The sequence below is a fragment of the Chiloscyllium plagiosum genome, unplaced genomic scaffold (genome assembly GCF_037043375.1).
Source record: "Chiloscyllium plagiosum isolate Xiang-an unplaced genomic scaffold, Cpla_swu_hap1 HiC_scaffold_34, whole genome shotgun sequence".
Taxonomy (NCBI): Eukaryota; Metazoa; Chordata; class Chondrichthyes; order Orectolobiformes; family Hemiscylliidae; genus Chiloscyllium; species Chiloscyllium plagiosum.
Window position 1 is genome coordinate 12,747,217 of NW_028270172.1, and position 24,824 is coordinate 12,772,040.

At 43.5% G+C, this 24,824-nt stretch overlaps 1 protein-coding gene across 4 annotated transcripts in view; it reads right to left on the reverse strand.

The window, feature by feature from the left end:
- ulk4 (unc-51 like kinase 4) overlaps positions 1 to 24,534 on the reverse strand; it is a 502,471-nt gene extending 477,937 nt beyond the window's left edge. The window contains exons 1-9 of one of the 4 annotated variants that reach the window (XM_087978491.1): positions 24,442 to 24,497; positions 24,383 to 24,411; positions 18,518 to 18,674; positions 12,351 to 12,450; positions 10,584 to 10,723; positions 9,994 to 10,156; positions 8,895 to 8,996; positions 7,511 to 7,594; positions 5,041 to 5,116 (exon numbers count right to left, since the gene is read on the reverse strand). In XM_087978491.1, the coding sequence (XP_087834617.1) occupies positions 5,041 to 5,116; positions 7,511 to 7,594; positions 8,895 to 8,996; positions 9,994 to 10,156; positions 10,584 to 10,723; positions 12,351 to 12,450; positions 18,518 to 18,655 (803 nt within the window). In that variant the 5' untranslated portion in view covers positions 18,656 to 18,674; positions 24,383 to 24,411; positions 24,442 to 24,497. Of the gene's footprint in view, positions 1 to 5,040; positions 5,117 to 7,510; positions 7,595 to 8,894; positions 8,997 to 9,993; positions 10,157 to 10,583; positions 10,724 to 12,350; positions 12,451 to 18,517; positions 20,152 to 24,382; positions 24,412 to 24,441 lie in introns of those variants that run through there. The other 3 variants (XM_043719540.2, XM_043719541.2, XM_087978492.1) reach the window with 3 other exon arrangements.
- Between the last annotated feature and the right edge of the window lie 290 nt (positions 24,535 to 24,824).

Consider the following 24,824-nt stretch of genomic DNA (forward strand, 5'->3'; position numbering starts at 1 on the left):
AATGATATGTTTGCATTGGAAGCATTTCACAGAAGATTCCTCGGATGAAAGGGTGACCTTATCAGGAAACAGAGTCTCTACTCATTAGAGTTTAGAAGAATGAGGAGTAATCTTATTGAAAGATAAGATTCTAACTAGGCTTGATATAGTAGATGCCTAGATTAGAATGGTGCTGGAAAAGCACAGCAGGTCAGGCAGCATCCGAGGTCGCAGGAAAAGCGCTTCATCAGGAAGGGTAGGGTAAATGCTGAGAGGAAATTTCCTCTCATGGGGAAACCTAGAACTATCAAAATAGGGGTGTCCATTTAAGAAGAAGATGAAGATGAGGAGTTTCTTCTCTCAAATAATTTAAGAATGTAAGAAATAGCTGCAGAAGTAGACCATTTGGACCATCAAACCTGCCCCACCATTCAACAAGATCATGAGTAATCTGCCCCAGATCTTACCAACTCTCTGATATTCCAAAAACATCCAAACCCGCACAGAATGACCTCCGCAAAGCCATCAAAGATGCCAAGAGGCAGTACAGGACCAAGTTAGCAGCCCAAACTAACCATACAGAGACCAGCCACCTGTACCAAGGCCTAAACAACATAATGGATACAAAATGAAGCAGGGCAAGATAGTGGAAAAGACACATCCCTCCCTGATGCACTCAATGCTTTCTATGTTTGGTTCGAACAGAATGCCAGCAGCGCAGTATTCCCTGCCCCTGTATGCACCTGTTCTCTCTGTCACCACTGCAGATTTCAGATCAGTCTTCCTGAGAGGCAACCAAAGGAAGGTGACAGGCGTGGACGGTGTCCCCAGGCATGCACTTAGACCCTGTGCGGACCAGCTGGCGGAGGTATTCACTGACATCTTCAACCTCTCCATCCTACAAGCCAGTCCCCACCTGCTTCAAGAAGACCACCATCATTCCAGTACCAAAGAAATCAGAAACAACATAGCTTAATGTCTACCACCCAGTGACTCTGACCTCTAATCACAAAGTGCTTTGAGAGGCAGGTCATGGCCCACATCAACTCCAGCCTCCCAGCTTGTCTGGATTCCCTGCCATTTGCCTATCGACGTAACAAGTCCACACCGGACGCTATTTCTTTAGTTCTGCACTCTTCCCTGGAACACATGGACAACAATGACACCTATGTCAGACTCCTACTAATCAACTACAGGTCCACCTTCAATAGCATTAATCCCTGCAGACTGATCCCAAAACTCCGAGATCAAGGTCTCAGCTCTGCCCTCTGCAACTGGATCCTCAGCTTCCTGACCCATAGACCAGATAGACAACTGCACCTCCTCCACGAACACCCTCAACAGTGGAGTCCCCCAAAGATGTGTTCTCAACCCCTTACTGTACACCCTGTACACCCATGATAGTGTTGCCAAATTCTGAATGAACGCCATCTACAAACTTGCTGACAACATCACCATGGCAGGACAGATATCAAGCAATGATGAGTCAGAATACAGAAAGGAAATATAGAACTTGGTGTCATGGTGTAACAATAACTATTTTTCTCTCAATGTTGGCAAAACAAAAGAACTGATCATTGACTTCAGAAGAAAGGAGGAGAAAATGCTCCCATCCACACTAACACTGTGGAGGTTGAGAAGATTGACAGCATCAAGTTCCTAGGAGTGACGATAACTGACAACCTGTCCTGGACTTGCCATGTCGGTGCGACGATCAAGAAGGCACAACAACCCCTCTTCTTCCTCGGGTGACTTAGGAAATCTGGCTGTCCATAAGGACCCTCACCAACTTTTACAGATGCATCATAGAAAGCATACTATCCAGGTGCCTAACAGCCTGGTACGGCAACTGCTCTGCCCAGGACCTTAAGAAACTCCAGAAGGTTGAGTGCATACCTCAGACCATCACAGAAGCTAACCTTCCATTTACGGACTCTTTTACGCTTATCATTGCTGTGGAAAGGCTGCCAAAACATCAAAGACACCTTCCACCCCAGTAATGCTTTCCTACAACCTCTTCCATCAGACAGAAGATACAGAAGCTTGAATACATGCACCAACAGAGCAGCTTCTTCCCGGCTGTTATTCGACTGATGAATGGACTCTCTAACTTCAGACAATGCTGATCTTGCTTTGTGCACCTCCTGTGTAGCGTAACTTGAATGCCTTACTTTGTCTAAGCACCCTATGATCTGTATGTCCTTATTTACTATGATCTGCAAATATAGCTTCTCACTGTACTTAGGTACACATGGCTACAATAAATCAAATCAAATCCTCTACATCCTCTTTAAATAGTTTGTGAACTATCCTCCACAGCTAAAAAAAAGCCAAAAGAACTACAGATACTGTAAATCAGGAACAAAACCAGAAATTGCTGGAAAAGCTCAGCAGGTCTGGCAGCATCTATGGGGAGACATCAGAGTTAACGTTTTGGGTTGAGTGACCCAAGGAAGGTTCTGAGGAAGGGTCACTGGACAAGGTATATTCACTCTGATTTGTCTCCACAGATGCTGTCACACCTGCTGAGTTTTTCCAGCAATTTATGTTTTTGTATCAATCACAACTCTTTGGGGTACAGAATTCCAGACATTCATAAAACCACAAGGTATAGAAGTAGAATTAGGCCATTTGGCATATCGAGTTTGCTCCATCATTCAATCATGGTTAATATGTTTTTCAACCCCATTTTTCCTGCATTCTTCTCATAACCGTTTGTCCCCTTAGTAATGAAGAACCTGTCTATCTCGGTCTTAAATAAACTCAATGACTTGGTCTCCATAACCATCTGCAGCAATGAGTTCCACAGGTTCACCAGCCCCAGGCTGAAGAATTGCCTTCTTATCTCAGTTCTAAAGGGTCATCCATTCACTCTGAAGGCTGTGCCCTTGGGTCCTACTCTCCCCTAGTAGTGGAAACATCTCCACGGTCCACTTATTACTCTCTCTGGTTCTAATTTCTGCTGCATTCAGCATACATTTTTCACCCCTCCCGGTCTCACTTAAATTATTATTTACCTCTTCACTACCCCATGACCTTGCTGTCTCATTTCCTTTTGATTTTATAATTTTCATTCAAGTGAACCTTCCCCCAACTAAATAGTTTAAGACTCTATCTAGAACCCTAATTATACAGTTTGTCAGGACATTGGTCCCAGCTTGGTTCAAATGAAGCCCATCCTAACGGGGCAGCTTATTCTGGTACTGGTGCCAATGCCACATGAAACAGAACCCACCAACCTTTGAACCATGCATTTCATCTCATCTCATAGACCTGACACCAATTCGCACGTAGCTCAGGTAATAATCTGGTGATTATTACCCTTGTGGATCTACTTTTTAATTTAGCCCTGAGCTGCTCGTAATTTCTCAGCAGAGGTTGGTCAATCTTTGAAATTCTCTTCCCAGACAGCAATGGAGGTCTGAATCATGAATTATAGTCTTGGTTGAGTTCAATAGATTTTTGATCCATAAAGGATTATAGGTGACAGGCAAGAAGGTGGAATTGAGACGTTAATGAGATCAGCCATGATCTTATTGAATAGTCGAGCAGACCTGAATAGTCGACTGGCCTACTCCAGCTCCTAGTTCTTATGTTATTATAGCCAGAATTAGTTTGCTTTGACAAATGCTTAAGGACCAGCTTTCAGGTCAGTTAAAATACCAGCCTTCTATTCAAAGAAAGTGAATTATTTCTCCTCCCTATTCCCATATAGGAAGGATATTATTAAGCTGAAGGGGGTTCAGAAGAGATTGACTGGGAATGAAGAGTTTGAGTTACAAGGAGAGGCTGATTAAGTTGGAACATTTTTCACTGGAGTGAAGGAGGCTAAGGGGTAACCTTATGGAGGTTTACAAAATCATGAGAGGTATAGATAAAGTGAATGGCAGATGTTTTTTTTCCCTAGGGTGGGGGATTTCAAGAAGAGGGGAGAAAGATTTTAAAAAGACGTGAGAGGCTTTTTTTCGCACAGAGAGTGGTTCGTGCATGGAATGAACGTCCAAAGGAACTGGTGGATGTGGGTATAGTTACAACGTTTAAAAGGCATTTGAACAAGTACCTAAGCAAGAAAGGTTTGGAGGGATAAGCACAGGCAGATGGAACTACTTTAGTTTGGGATTATGGTTGGCCCGGACTGGTTAGACCAAATGGTCTATTTCCATGCTATATGACTCTGGTGACTCCTCAGCTTCCCTGTCCATACCTTCCCTACCTGTAACTGTTCTGGGGTGCCCCCAGTCCAACACCGGCATCTCCAAATCAGTTGTAACTGTTCCGTGCTACACGTACTGATTGCAGCAGTGTAATCACATCCTCTGGGCTCCAAAGGTTGGTGTGTCATCTGAAAGCATTCAATTCTTCCCCAGTCCCTGATCTCCAACTCTCCTTTTAACGTGTGCAAAGCTTCATCATTCCTCCCTCCTCTTTTTGACACCCTACCCTTCTATGCCTTAACTCCCTTCACCAACTACATCATACTCTGTTCTACCTTGCCCCTCCACAATTCTCCTCTAACCTCAGGGTATTCAACTCACAATAATTACCCCCTCTGGACTATGCTGGTTTGCAGAATTAGTCATTCCTGATCAAATTATTGCCATCCCTCTAGCCAAATTATTTGTCTCAACTCCCTGCCTGCATTAGGATCAAGAAAACAATTTTTGAAAATATATTCAATAGCCTTCAACAAAAATCTCAACAATTTAACTTGTATCTTCTGTTTTTGTACTACAGCAGACTCAACTTTGTTTTTGCCTTTGTTGTAGGTCTTTGAATAAAATGACACAATTTTGAGCACTCACAGCAGAGTATTGTAACATATACCAAAATAATTAAAATCAGTCCACAAACAGAAAACAGTAAATGGCATTAATGCCTGAAGGTGTTCCAACAAAATTATAATCTAAATACAAAATATACAAGAAACATACCAATCAAGCTGTAGTCAGTCTATAGCCAGCTGTTGCATTTATGTCAGAATATTATTAAACAGGAAACTGATTTCTCTTTTCACCCATAGTAAGTGAGCATTAAAATCCCCCGGTGAGGTTACTGAATTACCTTTTTGAAGGATCTTTCTGAAGTAAGTCTTCAATCAAACCAATAAATTCAATGGAAGGTTTTTGTTCAGTAGATTCTAACAGAGAAGAGTAAAATTTCAGACTTGATAGCAACTTGCTCATAACCAACAAGTTAAGCTACAAAATAAAATTTTCATACTGGGATGTCTTCTGCTTAAAATTATTCACAAATCGTACAAGTTGGAGAATTTGTATTCACTTTAATTAAGTCGCACTGAACTCAACAAACTAAATCTAGACTCTTAACTATATTCTCTGTTTGCAGAAACAGAGTATGGAATCAGGATTGTAAATTGACTACAGCAATGAATTGGATGATAATCCAAAGATTAGGTGGTTGGGCAGTCTAAAAATTTCCCCATCATGTCAAGGGCAGTGCATGTCAGATGGGTTAGTCATAGTAAAAATAAACATGGGGGAAGGGGGTTGGGGGGATGGGTTTGGGATGTATGCTTTTGGAAAGTTGGTGCAGACTCGATGGACTGAATGGCCTCTTTCTGCACTCTTGGGATTCTATGATAGATGCCCTTAAAAACCTTTTACTTACCTGAAAGGCAAATCTGTCTTGCAGAATAATAGCTAGAAGGAAGAACATGTGTAAAATAGCCCATGAAGTCCTGCTATGGGAGGACCAGAACATGGGCTATTGTGGGCGGCACGGTGGCACAGTGGTTAGCACTGCTGCCTCACAGCGCCTGAGACCCGGGTTCAATTCCCGCCTCAGGCGACTGACTGTGTGGAGTTTGCACGTTCTCCCCGTGTCTGCGTGGGTTTCCTCCGGGTGCTCCGGTTTCCTCCTACAGTCCAAAAGATGTGCAGGGCCAAGTGAATTGGCCATGCTAAATTGCCCGTAGTGTTAGATAAGGGGTAAACGTAGGGGTATGGGTGGGTTTCGCTTCGGCGGGTCAGTGTGGACTTGTTGGGCCGAAGGGCCTGTTTCCACACTGTAATGTAATGTCACTTGACAGAGAATGCATTAACATGTTTTCATCTATTCACACAAGGATAAGCAGATTCACTTTCTCCATCTGTAAGTTATAGCACACAGAGTCATAGAATCAAAAGGCTTGGAAAAAGGCCTTTTGGCCTAATTTGTCCATGGCCAGGTTTCCTAAACTGAACCAGTCTCATTTGCCTGTGTTTGGCCACATCCCTCTAAACTTTTCCCATCCATGTATCTGTCCAAATGTCTTTCAAATGTTCTAGTTGCGCCCGCCTCTACTACTTCCTCTGATAGTTCATTCCATATAGGCAGCACACTCTGTGAGAAAAGGTTGCTCGAGGTCCCTCTTAAACCTATGCCCTCTATGTTTGGACTCTCCTATCCTGGGGAAAAGACCTTTGCTATTCATCTCATTCATACCCCTCTAATTGTTCTTGTAGCACTATTGGCAGGTTCTTAAATCCAGTTGACAGGCTAGGAATTGAACTCCCTGACAATCCGTTCCCAATCTCTGACAGTCATGCTCAACGATTTCCTGCCCACCCACCTTGGATAAACATTGCATTTTTCATCTAATCTCCACAACATTTTTGATTCTAAAGTTCTTGCTCACCGTGCTGGTGATTCATTTTTCTTGTTTAAAATTGAAGCAACAGTATTCAACAGATACCTCTGGTAATTAAATGCAACTTCATTTTAAAGAATCAGATTGAGAGTAGCTGCTCCTTGTAATATTGGCACAATAGAGATTTAGAACTTAGAAAGAAATCATTTTTTTCTCTTTTCTATTGCATGTATGTTGCAACACAGGTCCAGGGCACATTTACAACGTGTTGCCCCAGTGCCTTTTAATGAGTATTTACATACTATACAATGAATCAGACTGGGACTATACCTGTTGGAAAGGAAAATAGGAAGAGGAACAACAACACACAATTGCACAGAGCTTTCAATGCAATAAATAACACAGGGTACTTTGTGAAAAGAAAGTAGAAAGGCAAGCAGACATCAAGCAATTTAAGTAGAATTTAAGAGGAGTGAAGAGAAGATTGATGAAAAACCTGGGTTTCAAGAAACGTTTCATAATGAGTTGGAAAGAATAGGACCAAATTTTCAAAGGCTCTTCCACCAATGAAGAGGTAATGCTTAAACAGATAGAGCAAGACAGAATTAGAGTGTGGCTAAAAGTGATATAGATAGAATATGACATGGCCATGAACAGGTTTTGAAGATGATTAGCATTTTAAATGTAATGTTTTGACAAATGAGAAATCAGCAAATCAGCAAAACTAGGCTCAATGGGATGTCAATTTTGAGTAAGACAGTGGACCATTTGAGTTTTGGCTAAATTAGAAGTTAAGGTTTGTGAAGGATGGAAGGCATTTTACAAACCTAGGATGCAAAAGTATGGATAAACTTTGTGACAGCAATAGGAATGAGGCAAAGGAACAATAGTTATCCAATAGTGACTTGGGCATGTTCAAAAATATTTTTTAAATTACTGAACCTTGAGGTTTGAGTGGTGATGGATCTTCATACAAAATCATCTCAACCAATGCAGAATGGTTTTCTGAGAAAAATGGTGGTTTTCCTGTTAAAAAAGTATGGCAGTCGTAAGTTTCAAACTTTGATGTCAATGCAAATGGCAATTCTAGGTTTCAGTTTAAGCATCACACTCTGCACATCAATACTGAAATGCCTACAGAGACACCATCTTAATCATTTATTGCTTTCTGAATCAATTCAAATTTTCATCATGATCTGCAAAATTTACTTTCAGTAATTTTTTATTTTTCTTTCTACATTTTTGTGATAAAGGGTGAAGGATGTTACAGCTAGAGAATTAATTCAAGTACACAATGGCAGTATCAAATACTTCCATGACAGGTTAATATCATCAGATGCAGAGTAAAGCTTGATTAATCTTGCCCAATGTCTCTCAGCTCCAGCTTCATAACAGTACCACCTACGGTACCAGTAAGATGTACCAGGTTCCCTATGACATTCCCAAGTAAAAAATTCAATCATTGTTGCACTTAGTATAAACATGTGGAGTACTGTACTCCAGAACCACCTGATGAAGGAGCAGTGCTCCGAAAGCTCGTGCTTCCAAATAAACCTGTTGGACTATAACCTGGTGTTGTGTGATCTTTAACTTTGTTGCATTTAGGGAAGGTTTATGAGTTCAGTGGGTAGAATATGCACTTGAACTCCAAAACGCCTTACACACAAAGACGCTGATAAAATTGATGTCCACATAGCAGGAAATATCAAAACAAAACATGGGCAAGGTAATGTCCTGATAGCTCTTAACCGCAGCATCATGACAGATATTACAGATTCAAACATTCAGTCTGTCTCAAAGTTACTTCATACAACAAACTATAGGGATGGCAAAAAATGTAAGGTTCCCAAGCCCGATTCATCCACTAACCCTCAGACAGGCCAAGGTTGTGACATTTTAATATTTGTATTGGAGAATTCCAGATTTTAGTAAATGCAAAAACTGAAATTACTGTTGGGGGCTATCATAACTGTTGACATTGCATATCACAGAAAACTTTACACAGGAATAACTTTTATAATGCAATAATTTGTTTGAACAGTTCATTTAACACACCAATTCAACAACAGAATGGTACTTATATCAACTTTTCCATGAAGTAGTAACTCTTATGTCTGCACATTTTTCAGAGTGACATGGTCACATTTATCAGCAGTCTTTCGACTCAGGTTTTAGAAAAACAAAAATGTGAAGTGAAGTGACAGAAAAGAAAGGTGAGACCATTGGCATTAACAGACATCAATGTGTAAAACTTGTGACTTTTCAATACAGTCATGACACAGATAGAGAAAATAAAAGTTTCAAATGAACATGTTCAAAAACCAACCTGTGAACATCTCATATAGCACACATCCCAGAGACCATAAATCACTGACTGGGGAATAATCTTCACCTTTCAGAATTTCTGGAGCCATGTAAGTTAAAGACCCTAAAAAGTAAGCTTGGATCAATTGAAATATACCAAAATAACTTGCACAGTCGCACTTGAAAGAAATATGCCTTTCTTGCAGGAGGTCAAATTTTGCAAACAAAAATGAACTTAAACAAGTTGTCCATGAATTGATTGAGCTATTTTCCACTTTCCAGAAAGGACAGAAGAAATTAGTGACATCCACAGATATACTGTAATTCAGATGTAATTACCAAATATGGACATAGTTAACTCAAACAAAGTAGGGTTAATTCTTAAGAAATTTGCCCTGCTTATGTAAAGTAGCCTCAGATGTGAAGGCAATACATGGTTTTGGACCACATACCGAACTGTTAATAAACAACGCAACACTCTCCTCATCCTGGAATGTCTGTATAAATTTTGATCTCAAATCTTCAAGTGGCTTGAAGTTAACAATCTGAATGCTAAACTGAGCCAGTTAACTGATACTTTTATTCAGTACAGTTCATTAATCATATTTTCTTAGAAATGTAATTCAGAAGGTACAACTATTCAAAATAAATTCATAAGTGATGAATTAACTGAAGCCCTATGCCTATCATGAACAAAACATCAGAGATAGCTTTTAACCACAGATATTCAGATGACTTATATAAAAGTGTAAAAAAAAGGATAAGAGAACACACTTTGATGCTTGGCTGCACCAGTGTCCAATTTTATTCCTTGCAACAGTGCAGAAAAATACTCCGAAATTTTGCAACAACTTGTCTTCTTTGGATGAGTCAATAGCAAGTCACTACCAGGTATACAATTGAGTCATTCAGATGCAGAAGGCAGGTTGTCCAAACTGCATTACCTGATCTCAGCTCAAATATTTATAGGCGGTATTCAAACTGGTCTCAGAGTTCAACTGTGAGACAGGCATTAAGAAAATAAGCCACTTTCCGAATCCTGATAATTAGGTTTAAAGGGGATTTCAAATTTCACATCATCTATCAATCCTACATAGGAACACTTAGTGAGGGATTGTTACCTCTGGCCCGAATCTTACACTTTGTTCTTTCTGTGCCATTGTTGCTTTCAACCAAGTCATCTTCTCCACTAATTAATGAAAAGAATTCATCCAGATTCTCTCCTTCCGCTTTGGCCAGACTGAAATTACTGTATTTCAGCATGCCTGGTCCATCCAGTAATATCTGTATAAAGAAAAGGACCTGAAAAACTGGCAATGCCACAAGCAAAAGACAGCTTTTGAACAGCGCATTCAATCTTACTTAATCAGTACATTTAACACAGCAAAATGTCACACAGCAATTTTGAAGTTCCAAAAGGAGGAAAAAAAAAATGAATGTCAAGCCAAAGGAGATATTGGGAGGAGTGACTGGAACCTTGCCCAAGGTTTCAAAGGAAGGCATATAATGGAAAAGGAGTACAGAGGCAAAGCCAGTGGAATTGCTTCTCTCAAAGGATCAGGAATCCAAGGAATTCACTACTCAAGATGTGGTGGATACGGGGACACAATGTTCCTGCAGCAAAAATGCTAAAATTCAAAAACCAAACGCACTCATCCTTCAACTCCCGCTAAAGCTCTGTGCCTTATGTTAAACAATAGTGTCCATTTACCTTAGCAGGATTAAGATCACAAAAAATGATGCCCAGCTCATGAATATGGCGCAAACCCATCACCAAGTCAATACCAAACTGTCTAATTACATCTTCATGTAAATATTCATCTTGGGCAATGACCATTGCCAACGAGCCTCCTGCAATGGACAACAGAGGATTAACAGTATGAAGTTAGTAGTAAAAATACAAGAGAATACAATCTACACCTTCGTGCTAACTGCATTAGGAACTAAATTAAATTATTCTCCTCCTACAGCTTTTCTATTCAGTGACTGGAATGCAAGGACTGAAGGTGTTAAAAAGAGCAAGGAAGAGAAACACATAACTTTTTTAAAGTGTGTCCTTCACAACTCCTTCATGAATAATTTAATGTATGGCCTTTTATTGTCTAATGGGACAAAATAAATGAATAAATAAATGAACCACTGGTTATTCCCTATCTGTCAGTTTCATTTCTTTCAATTCAGGGAATATGAATATTGTTGGCTGGGCCAGCATTTATTGCCCATCCCTAATTGTCCTCAAGAAAGTGATGTTGAGTTGCCTTCTTGAACTACTAGAGTTCGTTTGGTCATAGTGCTATTAGAGAGTTCCAGGATTTCAGTCAGGTGACACTGAATTACCAGAGATCGAGTTCAAAGTCAGGATAGTCTGTGTTTTGGAGAGGAACTTGCAGTTCGTGATGTTCCTATGTATCTGATGCCCTTGGCCTTCTAAATGCCCTTGGTCATGGAGTTCGGAAGGTGCTGTTTAAAGAGACTTTTTGTTGAAATTTTGCAGTGCATCTTGGAGGTTGCATTTTACAAAAGCCAAGGTTGCTAAAGCTCTCAACTATCACTTTTTGCATGAATTTTACGAACAATTCGTAAGAATAATTTGGCATGCTGAATTCCACATTTTGTATTTAAAAATGAACCATACAGATTGGAATCAGGAAACTATCATTTTGTGGTTGTGATTTATAACTGAAGTTGATGTAAAGACTTTGTGGGCGGCACGGTGGCACAGTGGTTAGCACTGCTGCCTCACAGCGCCTGAGACCCGGGTTCACTTCCCGCCTCAGGCGACTGACTGTGTGGAATTTGCACGTTCTCCCCGTGTCTGCGTGGGTTTCCTCCGGGTGCTCCGGTTTCCTCCCACAGTCCAAAGATGTGCAGGGTCAGGTGAATTGGCCATGCTATATTGCCCGTAGTGTTAGGTAAGGGGTAAATGTAGGGGTATGGGTGGGTTTCGCTTCGGCGGGTCGGTGTGGACTTGTTGGGCCGAAGGGCCTGTTTCCACACTGTAATGTAATCTAATCTAAAAAAAAAACTGCCTTGAGCAAAGAAAATCTTATCTAAAAAGAGTAACTCAAAGCACCCAAGGTACCTCACAATTAATTACTCTGAACTGCAGATTAATTTCACAAACAAAGATCTCAGTTTGGATGATGAACTAGAGAAGCAATCAAGCCTTGTCATGAAATCTTATTTCATCCAAGTCCCAACAATTATAGATTTCACAACGGACTGGTAACTAAGTTGTGCTGAAGTCCCGGAACAATGTTTCTGCTGAGAAATGAGAATTCCACCAAATGAGCAAATGCAAATAAACATTTCTCTAACAAATAATGCCAATATTTACTAAAACCATTCAAAAATGTTAATCTAAGTACTACAATATAAATTTTTTCATACTTAGTTTTTCAGACTTGTGCAGGGGATGCACAACCAGTCCTGCCAACAATGTAAATTGATAACACTTTTACATACACTTTTGAATTACCTGTGCATAGTTCCACAACAAGCCACAAGTGATTGCTGGTTTCATACCATTCATGAAACAGTACAATGTTCGGATGTTCAATGCCGTGAGTAAGTCGGACCTATATGAAACATACATTTCCAAATCAAATGGTTACTTTCTTGTGACTAAGCAAAACATAAATTATTTTTTTTTTAGTAAATTGAGGAACCATGATGAAATGTGAATATCCACGAAATAGGAATCATGAGTTTAAAATGCACAAGACAGAAGATGGAGCAAATCAAGAAAGACAGGTTAGGCTAGCAAGAAAAGGGAAAGGTTAGGGAAACCCACTGCAGGCAAGTAATGAAAATGAATAGACAATGGAATTGTTAGTAATATGTCTTACTTTCAAAATATCAAGGATACAAGGAGGAGGAGAGGGCGAATGTAGACTGACATATCTGAAGCATCAGGAAAATAACCTTAAAGGCCCTTATCACAGCATGGTATGGCAATTGTTCTTCCCAAGACCGAAAGAAAATACAGAGTTGTGAACATAGCACAGTCCATTATACAAACCAGCCTTCTATCCACTGCCTTCATCTATAGTTCCCACTGCCTCAGTAAAGCAACCAAGATAATTAAAGAACCCTCCCACCCCAGTTATACTCTCTTCCAGCCTCTTCTGTCAAGAGATGATATAAAGGTTTGTATTCACATATGAACAAATTCATATTTTCTTCCCCATTGTTATCAAACTTTTGAATGGACTTTAATGTTAATGTTGATCTCTCTCTCTGCACCTTCTCAGCAACTATAATTGTAAAATGCATTCTGTTCTGTTATCCTGATGCACTTGTGTAGTACAATCTGCCCGCAAAGCATGTAAGAGGACACTTTTCACTGTAGCGAGTTTGAAAAAGATTTGTAGCTCAGGTTGAGGTTCTGGATGTAAGTCACATAAATAGAAAGCAGGTTATAACATCATTGCTTCACTGGGGGTTCACTGATGATGTTACCTACTATGGTGATGAAACATCTGAAAACGAACCTTCTAGCTCAGCGAGCAAATTTACATCCAGAACTTTTCACGTATCTCGGTACATGTGACAATAACAAATCAAATCAAAGTAATATCAGTAAAAGAAAGAAGGCAGAAAAAGATATAGGGAAAGGGAACAATAGATATTCCTTGGAGGTTTGGCAAAATTTTCATCTTATATCCTGAAAGGTAATGTAAGCAAGTTGCTCGAGGTCCAATATATCCAACAACAATCTACTTGTCCTAGGCACAATTTCTTCAAGGCCATTTTCAAACAATAACTACCATTCAGGTTATGCCTTCAATGTACTAAAGTGTCCCAAGGTACTTCACAGCCATGTAAATAGGCAATGTTTGACAGTAAACCACATATGGAGACATTACTAGTGACCAGAAAATTGGTCGAAGTGGTTGAATTTAAAAGCGTCTTAAAGGAGAGGGAGAAAGTCAGAGATTTAACAATAAAAGGGTTGAGACAACTGAAATCGTGAGCATCACCAAAAAGGCAAAATACATTGGAAACGCACAACAAGTCATAATGGAGGGGAGGGGATTTGTCATCAATTTGTGGATCTATAAGACATTACAAAGGATGACAGGGGATTTGAACACAAGGATGCATGATTGAAATTTGAAGCACTACCATATTGTGGCAGTGGCATGGTGGTTCAGTGGCGAGCACTGCTGCCTCACAGCGCCAGAGACCCAGTTTCAATTTCAGCTTTGAGTGACTGTGTGCGGTTTTCATAATCCCCCTGTGTCTGCGTGGGTTCCCTTCAGGTGCTCCAGTTTCCTCCCAAGTTCAAAGATGGGTAGGTTAGGTTGATTAGCCGTGCTAAGCTGTCCCACAATGCCCAGGGTTGTGAGGATTGGGTGGATTAGCCAGGGTAAATGTAGGGTTACAGGGATAGAGTAGGAGGCTGACTCTGGGTGGGATGCTCTTGGAAGGGTTGGTGGGGACTTAATGGGCTGAATAGCCTTTTTCCAGCACTCTAGGGATTCTATGATTGTACTTTGGGAATTAAAAATGTATTGACAGATGATCAAGTCTGAATAAGCTCAACACTTTGGGAGATGGTCGGCCGGTCAGAAAAGCATTGAACAACTTTCAGTCTGATAACTTTCAGAAATAGAAATGTGTGTTCCATTTCAGTTTACAAAGCAGAGTGATATTTTCAATGTTTTCGAGGTTCTCAGAGCATTAACTACAAGATACAAGGTTCAACTTCTGCTCTATGTGGGGTTATTGGATCTCAATCAGGACCATAGTTGGAATGTCAACGTCAGTTTCAACACTTTGCTTAAAAAGTATCTTATGATTCTCTCACCTGATCATTTTTTAAATTCACTCATGGAATATGGACACCTTTGGCTAGGCCAGCGCTTATTGCCCATCCCTCATTGCCCAGAGGGCTGTTAAGAGTTATCTAGATTGCTGTGGGCTTGGAGTCACATGTAGGCCAGACCAGGTAAGGATGGCAGATTTCCTTCCCTAAAGGACATTAGTGAACCAGCTGCGGTTTTCCTGCCATTCAACAATGGTTTCATGGTCATCATTAGATCCTTAAATCTACCATGGTGGAATTTGAACCCATGTGCCCAAAACATTAGCTGAGTTTCTGGATTAATAGTCTAATGATGATACCACTTGGCCATTACCTCCCCCATTGGGAAATATTAGCAAAAGACAAGCTATGACTCAGTTGTGTCACTGTCCAGTAGAATGACGGCCACGTCTGCACTCTTTCTTTTCAGCCAGCAGTCAGGTTCCTCTTCAGAGATATAAGTGCATAAGCTATACTGACAGGTCAGTGGCAGGACTATGGAGGTGCTGCACTGTTGAAGGTGCCAAATCTTGGAAGAAACTTCAAACTGAACTTTATCTTCCTGATGGCACTACTTTAAAGAGGCAGAGAGGTTCTCCCCAGTGTCCTGGTCAATATTTATCCCTTAACCAGCACCTGAAAATAACTTAGTCATTATTTCAATTTGCTTTTAATAGCACCATACAAATTGACTGCTGCTTTCTCCTCCATCACAACTTTGATTACACTTCAAAAATAATTTTTTGGCTGTAAAATGATGTCTTGAGGTTGTGGAAGGTCCAATATAAATGCAAGCTTTTCCTCAAGTGGTTTTCCTCAGCTTGTACACAAGTTAAGGTCCATTCGCTTAGCATAAATGCAATAACATCCCAACAAGAAGTATGAATGTGATTGAAAACCAATGGGAAAAGGCAAGTTATGATTATGTATTTTGTTTTTGTTAACAACTTTATGTTAATTCAAAGGTGAAGAATGAGAAAAACAGTGCCTACTTTCCATCAATATAAGATATTCTCATTCCCCCTGTTATGGATCAGGCCAGAGCCCCTAAAAATATTTCAAGAAGGTAGCCTAGACCCTAACATTCTCTTATTTTAAAGGCAGATATGAAGTTGATATTCCAGGTATGATGCAGTTGGTCAAACCTTGCAGCTTTAAGTAAAAGAGCATTTACTTAAACACTACAGTTGAAATACAAACAAAAGAAAACAAAATTTAGAATACAGGTAGTTCTGGGATAACCTGCATTTAAGCAGCTCAATTTGGCTATAATGTATAGAATCATAGAATCCCTTATTATGAAGGTATAGGTGTACTGTAACTTTAAGAGATAGAGGAAGCTGGCAAGGACTGAAAGCACAGAGTGTGCTGCACATTTTAAAAATGTAACATTTGGTTGACAGAAATAGCTGGTACTTTGTTGTCATGGTACAAAAACAAATTCAAATTTAGCCAGTTTAAATTATGCCCCAGATACCAAAATCAAATCGAATTTGAATTTATTGTTTTGATGACATCAAACCAATGAAACGATCTGATGTTCTGGGGTATAAAACCAGACATTTTGAAAAGTTAGGGAGAACAACGAAGAGCACTCATAAGTAAAGACTGCCAGCAGAATAGCTCTCTGAAAAGGTACCTGTCCATAAGAAATTTGTGCAGCAGAATACCAAAGCCAACCTAGAGAAATCTATAGAGAAAGTTCGACTTCCGAAGACGACAACTGGGTTTGAAATTGATTTGCCGTAAATTTAAGAGGGAATTTATCAGACCAGTATTATAGAGTGGGAGATAAAAGATAGGAGAAAGGAGTTGCAAATAGTTGTGGTTTTAATGTTCTCTGTTGGACTTAAAGAATAAAATTGTTAATTTTTACTTTAAATAGTGAAATCTGGGATAGTTCTTTGCCTCTTGAAATTTAACAGATTACGGCATGAGGTGAGCTTCTCTGTGTGTCAGGTTTAAATTAGCAGAAGGGTTTACCTTGTGTCATAACACCCTATAGTGTGGAAATGGGCCCTTCAGCCAACAAGTCCACACCAACTTTCCGAAAAGTAACACACTCAGGCCCATTTCCCTACCCTATTATCCTATATCTACCTCTGACTAATGCACCTAACCTCTACATCCCTGAACACTATGGGCAACTTAACCAATTTGACCAATTCACCTAACCTGCACATCTTTGGATTGTGGGAGAAAACCAATGCAGAGGAAACCAATGCAGACACGGGGAAAATGTGCAAACTCCAAACAGACAGTTGCCCCTGGCTGGAATCGAACCCGGGTCCCCGGCGCTGTGAGGCAGCAGTGCTAACCACTGAGCCACAATGCTGCCCTGTTGCTGAAGAATTAGGGAATGGTATTTTGGAGAACGCTTAACTCAGTTGGCAATAGCGCGATTCCAGTGGGGATCGGTTTGTATGCTTCAATCTGCAAATGTGCCGATGTACGGACCAAAATAACCGTGCCGTTTTGCATGTGCCGATGTATACGCATGCGTCTGCATGGTTCTTCGCATGCATGATATCAGCCCTAGTCCTCGTGCCATTCCGCGCATACATTGATGTCAGCTGCCAACAGAGTAGCTTTCTGTGAGAGGTACTGTACAGACAGCAGCTTTCTTACATTTGTTAAATGTACTGTGTTAAATTTACTTTTGTTAACAAATATGATTTCAACCTTCATTCAGGCTGTGTTATACTTTGCATTAGACTTCTGGTTGATTTTTGAGCAACTGCCCCTAACCCCACTTTTCCCATAGGCCTCATTTGTTCTATTTAGTGATGTTCTATTAAGCAAGGTTTCGCTGGAACGCAACTGCTGCATTATAGAAGAACTACTACTTGAAACTCAACTATTTGAAAACTCAACCGACTTGATACCGCAACTTAACTAAGGAGCTGTTCCAATTCCCATAACATCCCATAACCACACCCCTTGACAAAAGGTTAATTCAAATGCAGAATCTTACAGGCAGGAGAGACTTCAGAGAGAAAAGTCTGCCAGGGATCATGTGCAAAAGCATGGCACCTTTTTCCCTGCAGTAGAGCTTCTGTGCCTGCTACCAGCAGCTTCTCTGCTACAACTAAACCAAACTATAAAAACCCTGAATTGGGAAAACTGGTCATTTCCCTGTCATTGTTAAACTAGACTCTTTCTGAGACCTCGTTTAAAAAAAACCTGAGGACAAGATAACCTTGTTAAAGAGACCGCATTGTCACACATCAGCTCTCAAGTTTTTTTTCAATTAATTATTGCATTTTTAAAACTATTTGGAAAAGACCCATTATGGGATACCCCAGCTTCTGCTGACATTCTATCTTTACCTAAAGACGGTGGTAGCATCTGAGAAAAGTTTCACAAAGCAGCAGCTATTTAGTAGCTCGTTGATGTATCCACTTATCTTGTGAACCTTGACAATGAGTGCAGGCTGACCTCTTGTTTATGATGTTACAGTGCAGCCTGATTCATATCTCACTTGATGTTCACACATTTGAACTTTCAGCAGCCATCATTGGGCAGGAATCAGGCTCCCACAGAGATTATTTCCCTCTTTGTTATTCCAGCTTCACAAAGACAGTATCTCTCTCTTGCCCAATGGAGACGAGCTACTTTAACACTCAATCTCCTAAATCTGTAGCGCTGTATTTCAATACAAAGGTATAATTATCTCCAACAAACTCAAGCAACACAACCCAGATTAGCAACATAAATTCAAATATGCCAAGGCCTATCCTGTTGATAACATGTTGGGTCCACAATACTCTGTGCCAATATGCTTCTTGAAATATCTGAGAATTCAAATTCTAATGGTACTATCAAGTAATACTCACCCTGTTAGTGATCTCTGGCCGTTTTGATTTGTCAATACATAAAATTGCTACAAAGTTGATAGTTCCCTTTCTTCTGCCTTTGTAAACAGTTGATTTATTTCCTTTTCCAATTTCCTCATAAAGGACAAAGTTTTCCATTTTTTTGTACCTCTATCAACTGAAAAAGGAAGACATAAATAATTATGTGCACATATACACAATAAACTTATAATCAATGTCCTAGCATTTGAGATTACAAAGACAGTGATCTCAGCATCGAGACATGGGCACAAAAGGAGAGATTCATCAATGGTTAATTTATAAGACTACAACGCCAAAAACATAAATTCATATGCCACCACAGCAGCTAGGTGCTGATACTAAAGGTAATCAGGATTTGAAAAACTAGTGTGACCAACGGTGGTCAGGTAACTAGCAGATTGCCATGAAAACCCATTTGGTTCGCCTAGGCCGTAAGCAAAAGAAATGTGTTATCCTTACCTGGTCTAGTCAGATGACAGGCAGAGGTGAGGAGCCCATAGGAGTTAATGAACAGCAAAGTCACAAATTAGCTTGAACACAAAGGTGACAATTTCATATTTATAGCATTGAGGCATAAAAAGCCAATGTGGTTCAGCAAGGACAGGGGTGGTATATAAGCTGGATTTTTGCAGGACATGAGAAAAGCAAAAGATTTGAATGAGTCTCTGATAGGCTGATAGTCCAGTCAAGGTTGAAGGAATTGCTACACTGTCAAGGAAGTCTTATCAGAAGATAAGACTTTAAGGTCTTATCTTCTGATAAGACCTTAAAGTTGAGGTTCCATCAGTCCTCTTAGGTGGATGCAAAAGATAAATTGGTACTTTGAAAGAAGGACAAATGAAATTTTGGTAAATATTTATCTATCATCAGGTTATATGGTTATTACACTTGGGACCTTGCTGTACAAAGTTGATGGCCATATTTCCCATACTACAGTTCCAATTCCATTTTCAAAAAGTACCTCTGGCTGTAAAAATTGTTTGATATAGCCTGAGGCCACAAAAGTGCATTTTTTTAATTATAGGAAAGCTGAAAGGATGCAATAGATCACTTCAGCTTACAAGGATGAGAGCTGGAAGTATCAGAAGCAGGTAGGATGAGGTTGGATGGAAAAGAAGTGATAGTGAGGGAGAAGTAGGTAATCTTTCTGATAGCAGACAAATGTACAAGCTCATTGAGGTTTGAATAGAATACTACAGTTCTTGCTCATCCAAATTAGGGACAGTGGTGTACAGCATGTCCCAGAGGGAAGTTTTGGTGTTCCCCATATTTAACTAGAAAATTTTGGCTGAGTTCATCCAGGACTCAATTCGAGCAAAGCATCTGATGACACAGGGAAGTTACAAGAAGATGATGGTGAGGGAGGGCCAGTTTCAGTGAATTGTTTTATTCTTATATCAAATATGGGCATCACTGGTTATTTGTTCCTCCCACCCATTGCCCTGGAAGATATTGACTCTCCAGACTATTCCAAAGCATAATTATGAATCAACTGAATGGGTGAGGAGTCCAAAATCACATGTAGGCCAAGCAAGTACAACAAATTTCTTTATCTGAAGGACATCTGTGAACCAGAAGAGTATTTATGACAATTGACATTGATTATAAAGTCGCCATTAAGTTCATAGAATCCCTACAGTGTGGAAATAGGCCTTTTGGCCCAACAAGCCCACACTGATCTCCAAAGAGTAACCCACCCAGTCCCATTCCCCTACATTTACCCCTGACTAATGCACCTAACACTATGGGCAATTTATCATGGCCAATTCACCTAACCTGCATTTCTTTAGATTGTGGAAGGAAAACAGAGCACTGGAAGAAATCTATGCAGAGACAGGGAGAATGTGCAAACTCCACACAGACAGTCGCCCGTGGCTGGAATCAAACCTGGGTCCCTGGCGCTGTGAGGCAGCAGTGCTAACCATTGATCCACCATGCTGCCCACTACCTTTTAATTGTAGATTTTATTGAATTGGGTCACACAGCACTCAGGGACTCAGGTTCAATTCCAGCCTTGGACAGCTATCTATGTGGAGTTTGCAAGTTCTCCCCGTGTCTGCGTGGGTTTCCGCCAGGTGCTCTGGTTTCCTCCTACAGTCCAAAGATGTGCAGGTTCAGTGGATTGGCCATGTTAAATTGCCCTGTAGTTTGCAGGCTAGATGAATTAGCCATGGTTAATGTGGGCATAAGGTGGGGGGAGTTGGTCTGGATGGGATGCCCTTCACAGAGTTGGAGCACCCTCAAAGGGCCGAACAGCTTTTATCTGCACTGTAGGGATTCTATGAATTCAAATTTCACCCACGTCCCCAAACCATTAGCCTTAGCCTCTGGATTATTAATCTCTCCTGTGTTACCATCTCTCCTATACATGGGATGCTGTGACCAAAACCTAACATGTAATGAGGCATCTTTGTTGTGAGGTGGGAAATACTCTGGCTACGAATACATAATTGAGAGTGCAACCCCTTGAACAGAAACCAGTTGCAATTTGTTCATACACTGACACTCTCATGATTACCATTAAACAATGCCTGAGCAGATACCCACAATGTGGCCGTGCAAATGCTAAATAAGGTTGGTGATGCTCTGACCACAGAATCCCCATCCAGACCCAAAATAGCCACAATCTTGCTCACCATTATCTTATTTCTTCCCAATACCTACATCCTCCCCAATCCATCTCCTGAGACACAAGAATAACCACTATCACCCTCTATGGACTCTCGACAACCAGTACCTCCACTGACCACAGCCTCGTTGTCTATCGCTCCAGACCCTGCCTGCCAACCATATCCTACTCCAGTCTCACTACCTTCATTTCCAAACACCCCGAGAGACCACTATCTCTCTCTTTGAGCACTGTTGTTGCACCACTATCGAAGCACTTCTCCATTCTATTACATTCCCCTGTTGACACCTGCTGACCACAGTCTGCCGTTGTCCATTTCTGTACACCTATTATCTCCTCTTCGATCACACCAAATGACCACCACTTCCCTGCCCGGACACTCGCTGACCATCACCTCCCTCCCCAGACTCGTGCTGACCATCACCTCTCTCCCCGGACACGCGCTGACCACCACCTCCCTCCCCAGACACACTCTGACCATCACCTCCCTCCCCGGACACTCGCTGACCATCACCTCCCTCCCCGGACACTCGCTGACCACCACCGCCCTCCCCGGACACTCGCTGACCACCACCTCCCTCCCCGGACATGCGCTGACCACCACCTCCCTCCCCGGACACGCGCTGACCATCACCTCCCTCCCAGGACACTCGCTGACCACCACCTCCCTCCCCGGACACGCGCTGACCACCACTTCCCTCCCCGGACACGCGCTGACCATCACCTCCCTCCCCAGAAACGCACTGACCATCACCTTCCACCCCAGACACTCGCTGACCATCACCTCCCTCCCCAGACACACTCTGATCACTACCTCCCTCCCCTAACACTCGCTGACCACCACCTTCCTCCCTGGACACTCGCTGACCATCACCTCCTTCTCCGGACACGTGCTGACCATCATCTCTCTCCCCGGACACACTCTGACCATCAACTCCCTCCCCGGACGTGTGCTGACCATCACCTCCCTTCCCGGACATGTGCTGACCATCACCTCCCTCCCCAGACACGTGCTGACCATCGCCTCCCTCCCCGGACACACACTGACCATCACCTCCCTCCCCGGACACACACTGACCATCGCCTCCCTCCCTGGACACACTCTGACCATCACCTCCCTCCCCGAACACTCGCTGACCACCACCTCCCTCCCCGGACACTAGCTGACCATCACCTCCCTGCCCGGACACTCGCTGACCATCACCTCCCTCCCTGGACACGCGCTGACCATCACCTCCCTCCCCAGACACACTCTGACCATCTCCTCCCTCCCCAGACACATGCTGACCATCACCTCCCTCCCCAGACACACGATGACCACCACCTCCCTCCCCAGACACACGCTGACCACCACCTCCCTCCCCGGACACTAGCTGACCATCACCTCCCTGCCCGGACACTCGCTGACCATCACCTCCCTCCCTGGACACGCGCTGACCATCACCTCCCTCCCCAGAAATGCACTGACCATCACCTCCCTCCCCAGACACACTCTGACCATCTCCTCCCTCCCCAGACACATGCTGACCATCACCTCCCTCCCCAGACACACGATGACCACCACCTCCCTCCCCAGACACACGCTGACCACCACCTCCCTCCCCGGACACGCGCTGACCATCACCTCCCTCCCCAGATACACTCTGACCATCACCTCCCTCCCCGGACACACGCTGACCATCACCTCCCTCCCCAGACACACACTGACCATCACCTCCCTCCCCGGACACACGCTGACCATCACCTCCCTCCCCAGACACACACTGACCATCACCTCCCTGCCCAGACACACACTGACCATCACCTCCCTCCCCAGACACGCGTTGACCATCACCTCCCTCCCCAGACACGCGCTGACCATCATCTCCCTCCCCAGACATGCGTTGACCATCACCTCCCTCCCCAGACACGCGCTGACCATCATCTCCCTCCCCAGACACGCGCTGACCATCACCTCCCTCTCCAGACACACTCTGACCATCACATCCCTCCCCAGACACGCGCTGACCATCATCTCCCTCCCTGAACACTCGCTGACCACCACCTTCCTCCCCGGACATTCGCTGACCATCACCTCCCTCTCCGGACACACTCTGACCATCACCTCCCTTCCCGGACACTCGCTGACCATCACCTCCCACCCCGGACACACTCTGACCATCACCTCCCTTCCCAGACACGTGCTGACCATCACCTCCCTTCCCAGACACGTGCTGACCATCACCTCCCTTCCCAGACACGTGCTGACCATCACCTCCCTTCCCAGACACGTGCTGACCATCACCTCCCTTCCCAGACACGTGCTGATCATCACCTCCCTTCCCAGACACGTGCTGACCATCACCTCCCTCCCCGGACACTCGCTGACCATCACCTCCCTTCCCGGACACTCGCTGACCACCACCTCCCTCCCCAGACACGTGCTGACCACCACCTTCCTCCCCAGACACGTGCTGACCATCACCTCCCTCCCCGGACAAACTCTGACCATCACCTCCCTCCTCGGACACTCGCTGACCATCACCTCCCTCCCCAGACACATTTTGACCATCACCTCCCTCCCCAGACACACGCTGACCATCACCTCCCTCCCCGGACACTCGCTGACCATCACCTCCCTCCCCGGACACTCGCTGACCATCACCTCCCTCCCCGGACACTCGCTGACCACCACCTCCCTCCCCGGACACTCGCTGACCACCACCTCCCTCCCCGGACACGCGCTGACCACCACCTCCCTCCCGGGACACGCGCTGACCATCACCTCCCACCCCGGACACACTCTGACCATCACCTCCCTTCCCAGACACGTGCTGACCATCACCTCCCTCCCCGGACACTCGCTGACCATCACCTCCCTTCCCGGACACTCGCTGACCACCACCTCCCTCCCCAGACACGTGCTGACCACCACCTCCCTCCCCGGACACACACTGACCATCACCTCCCTCCCCGGACAAACTCTGACCATCACCTCCCTCCCCGGACACTCGCTGACCATCACCTCCCTCCCCGGACACTCGCTGACCACCACCTCCCTCCCCGGACACTCGCTGACCACCACCTCCCTCCCCGGACACTCGCTGACCACCACCTCCCTCCCCGGACACTCGCTGACCACCACCTCCCTCCCGGGACACGGGCTGACCATCACCTCCCTCCCCGGACACTCGCTGACCACCAACCTCCCTCCCGGGACACGCGCTGACCACCACCTCCCTCCCGGACACTCGCTGACCACCACCTCCCTCCCGGGACACGCGCTGACCACCACCTCCCTCCCGGGACACGCGCTGACCACCACCTCCCTCCCGGGACACGCGCTGACCACCTCGCGATCCGGCCGTTGGTGCTGCGTTGACTCCGCCGGATGTGTGATCCGTCTGAACCACTATTTCCAAATGGGGCGGGGAGGGGGGTTGTTCTTCCTGTGGCTCCTTCACTGCAGCAACAAGAGCGAAACCATCGCCTTCAATTCTACTAATCATGAAATGTTAAATATATACTGCTTGAATATTTGTTCCAGATGTTGAAATTCTGTTGAACAGTCCTTCCATCTCTGATCTTTCCTCCCTCTTTCTGTGTAAAGGATGGATCCGTTCCTTGGTTACCGCTGAGGCGATTGCTCTTGGCAACCGAGCCCAGATTGACAGGAGC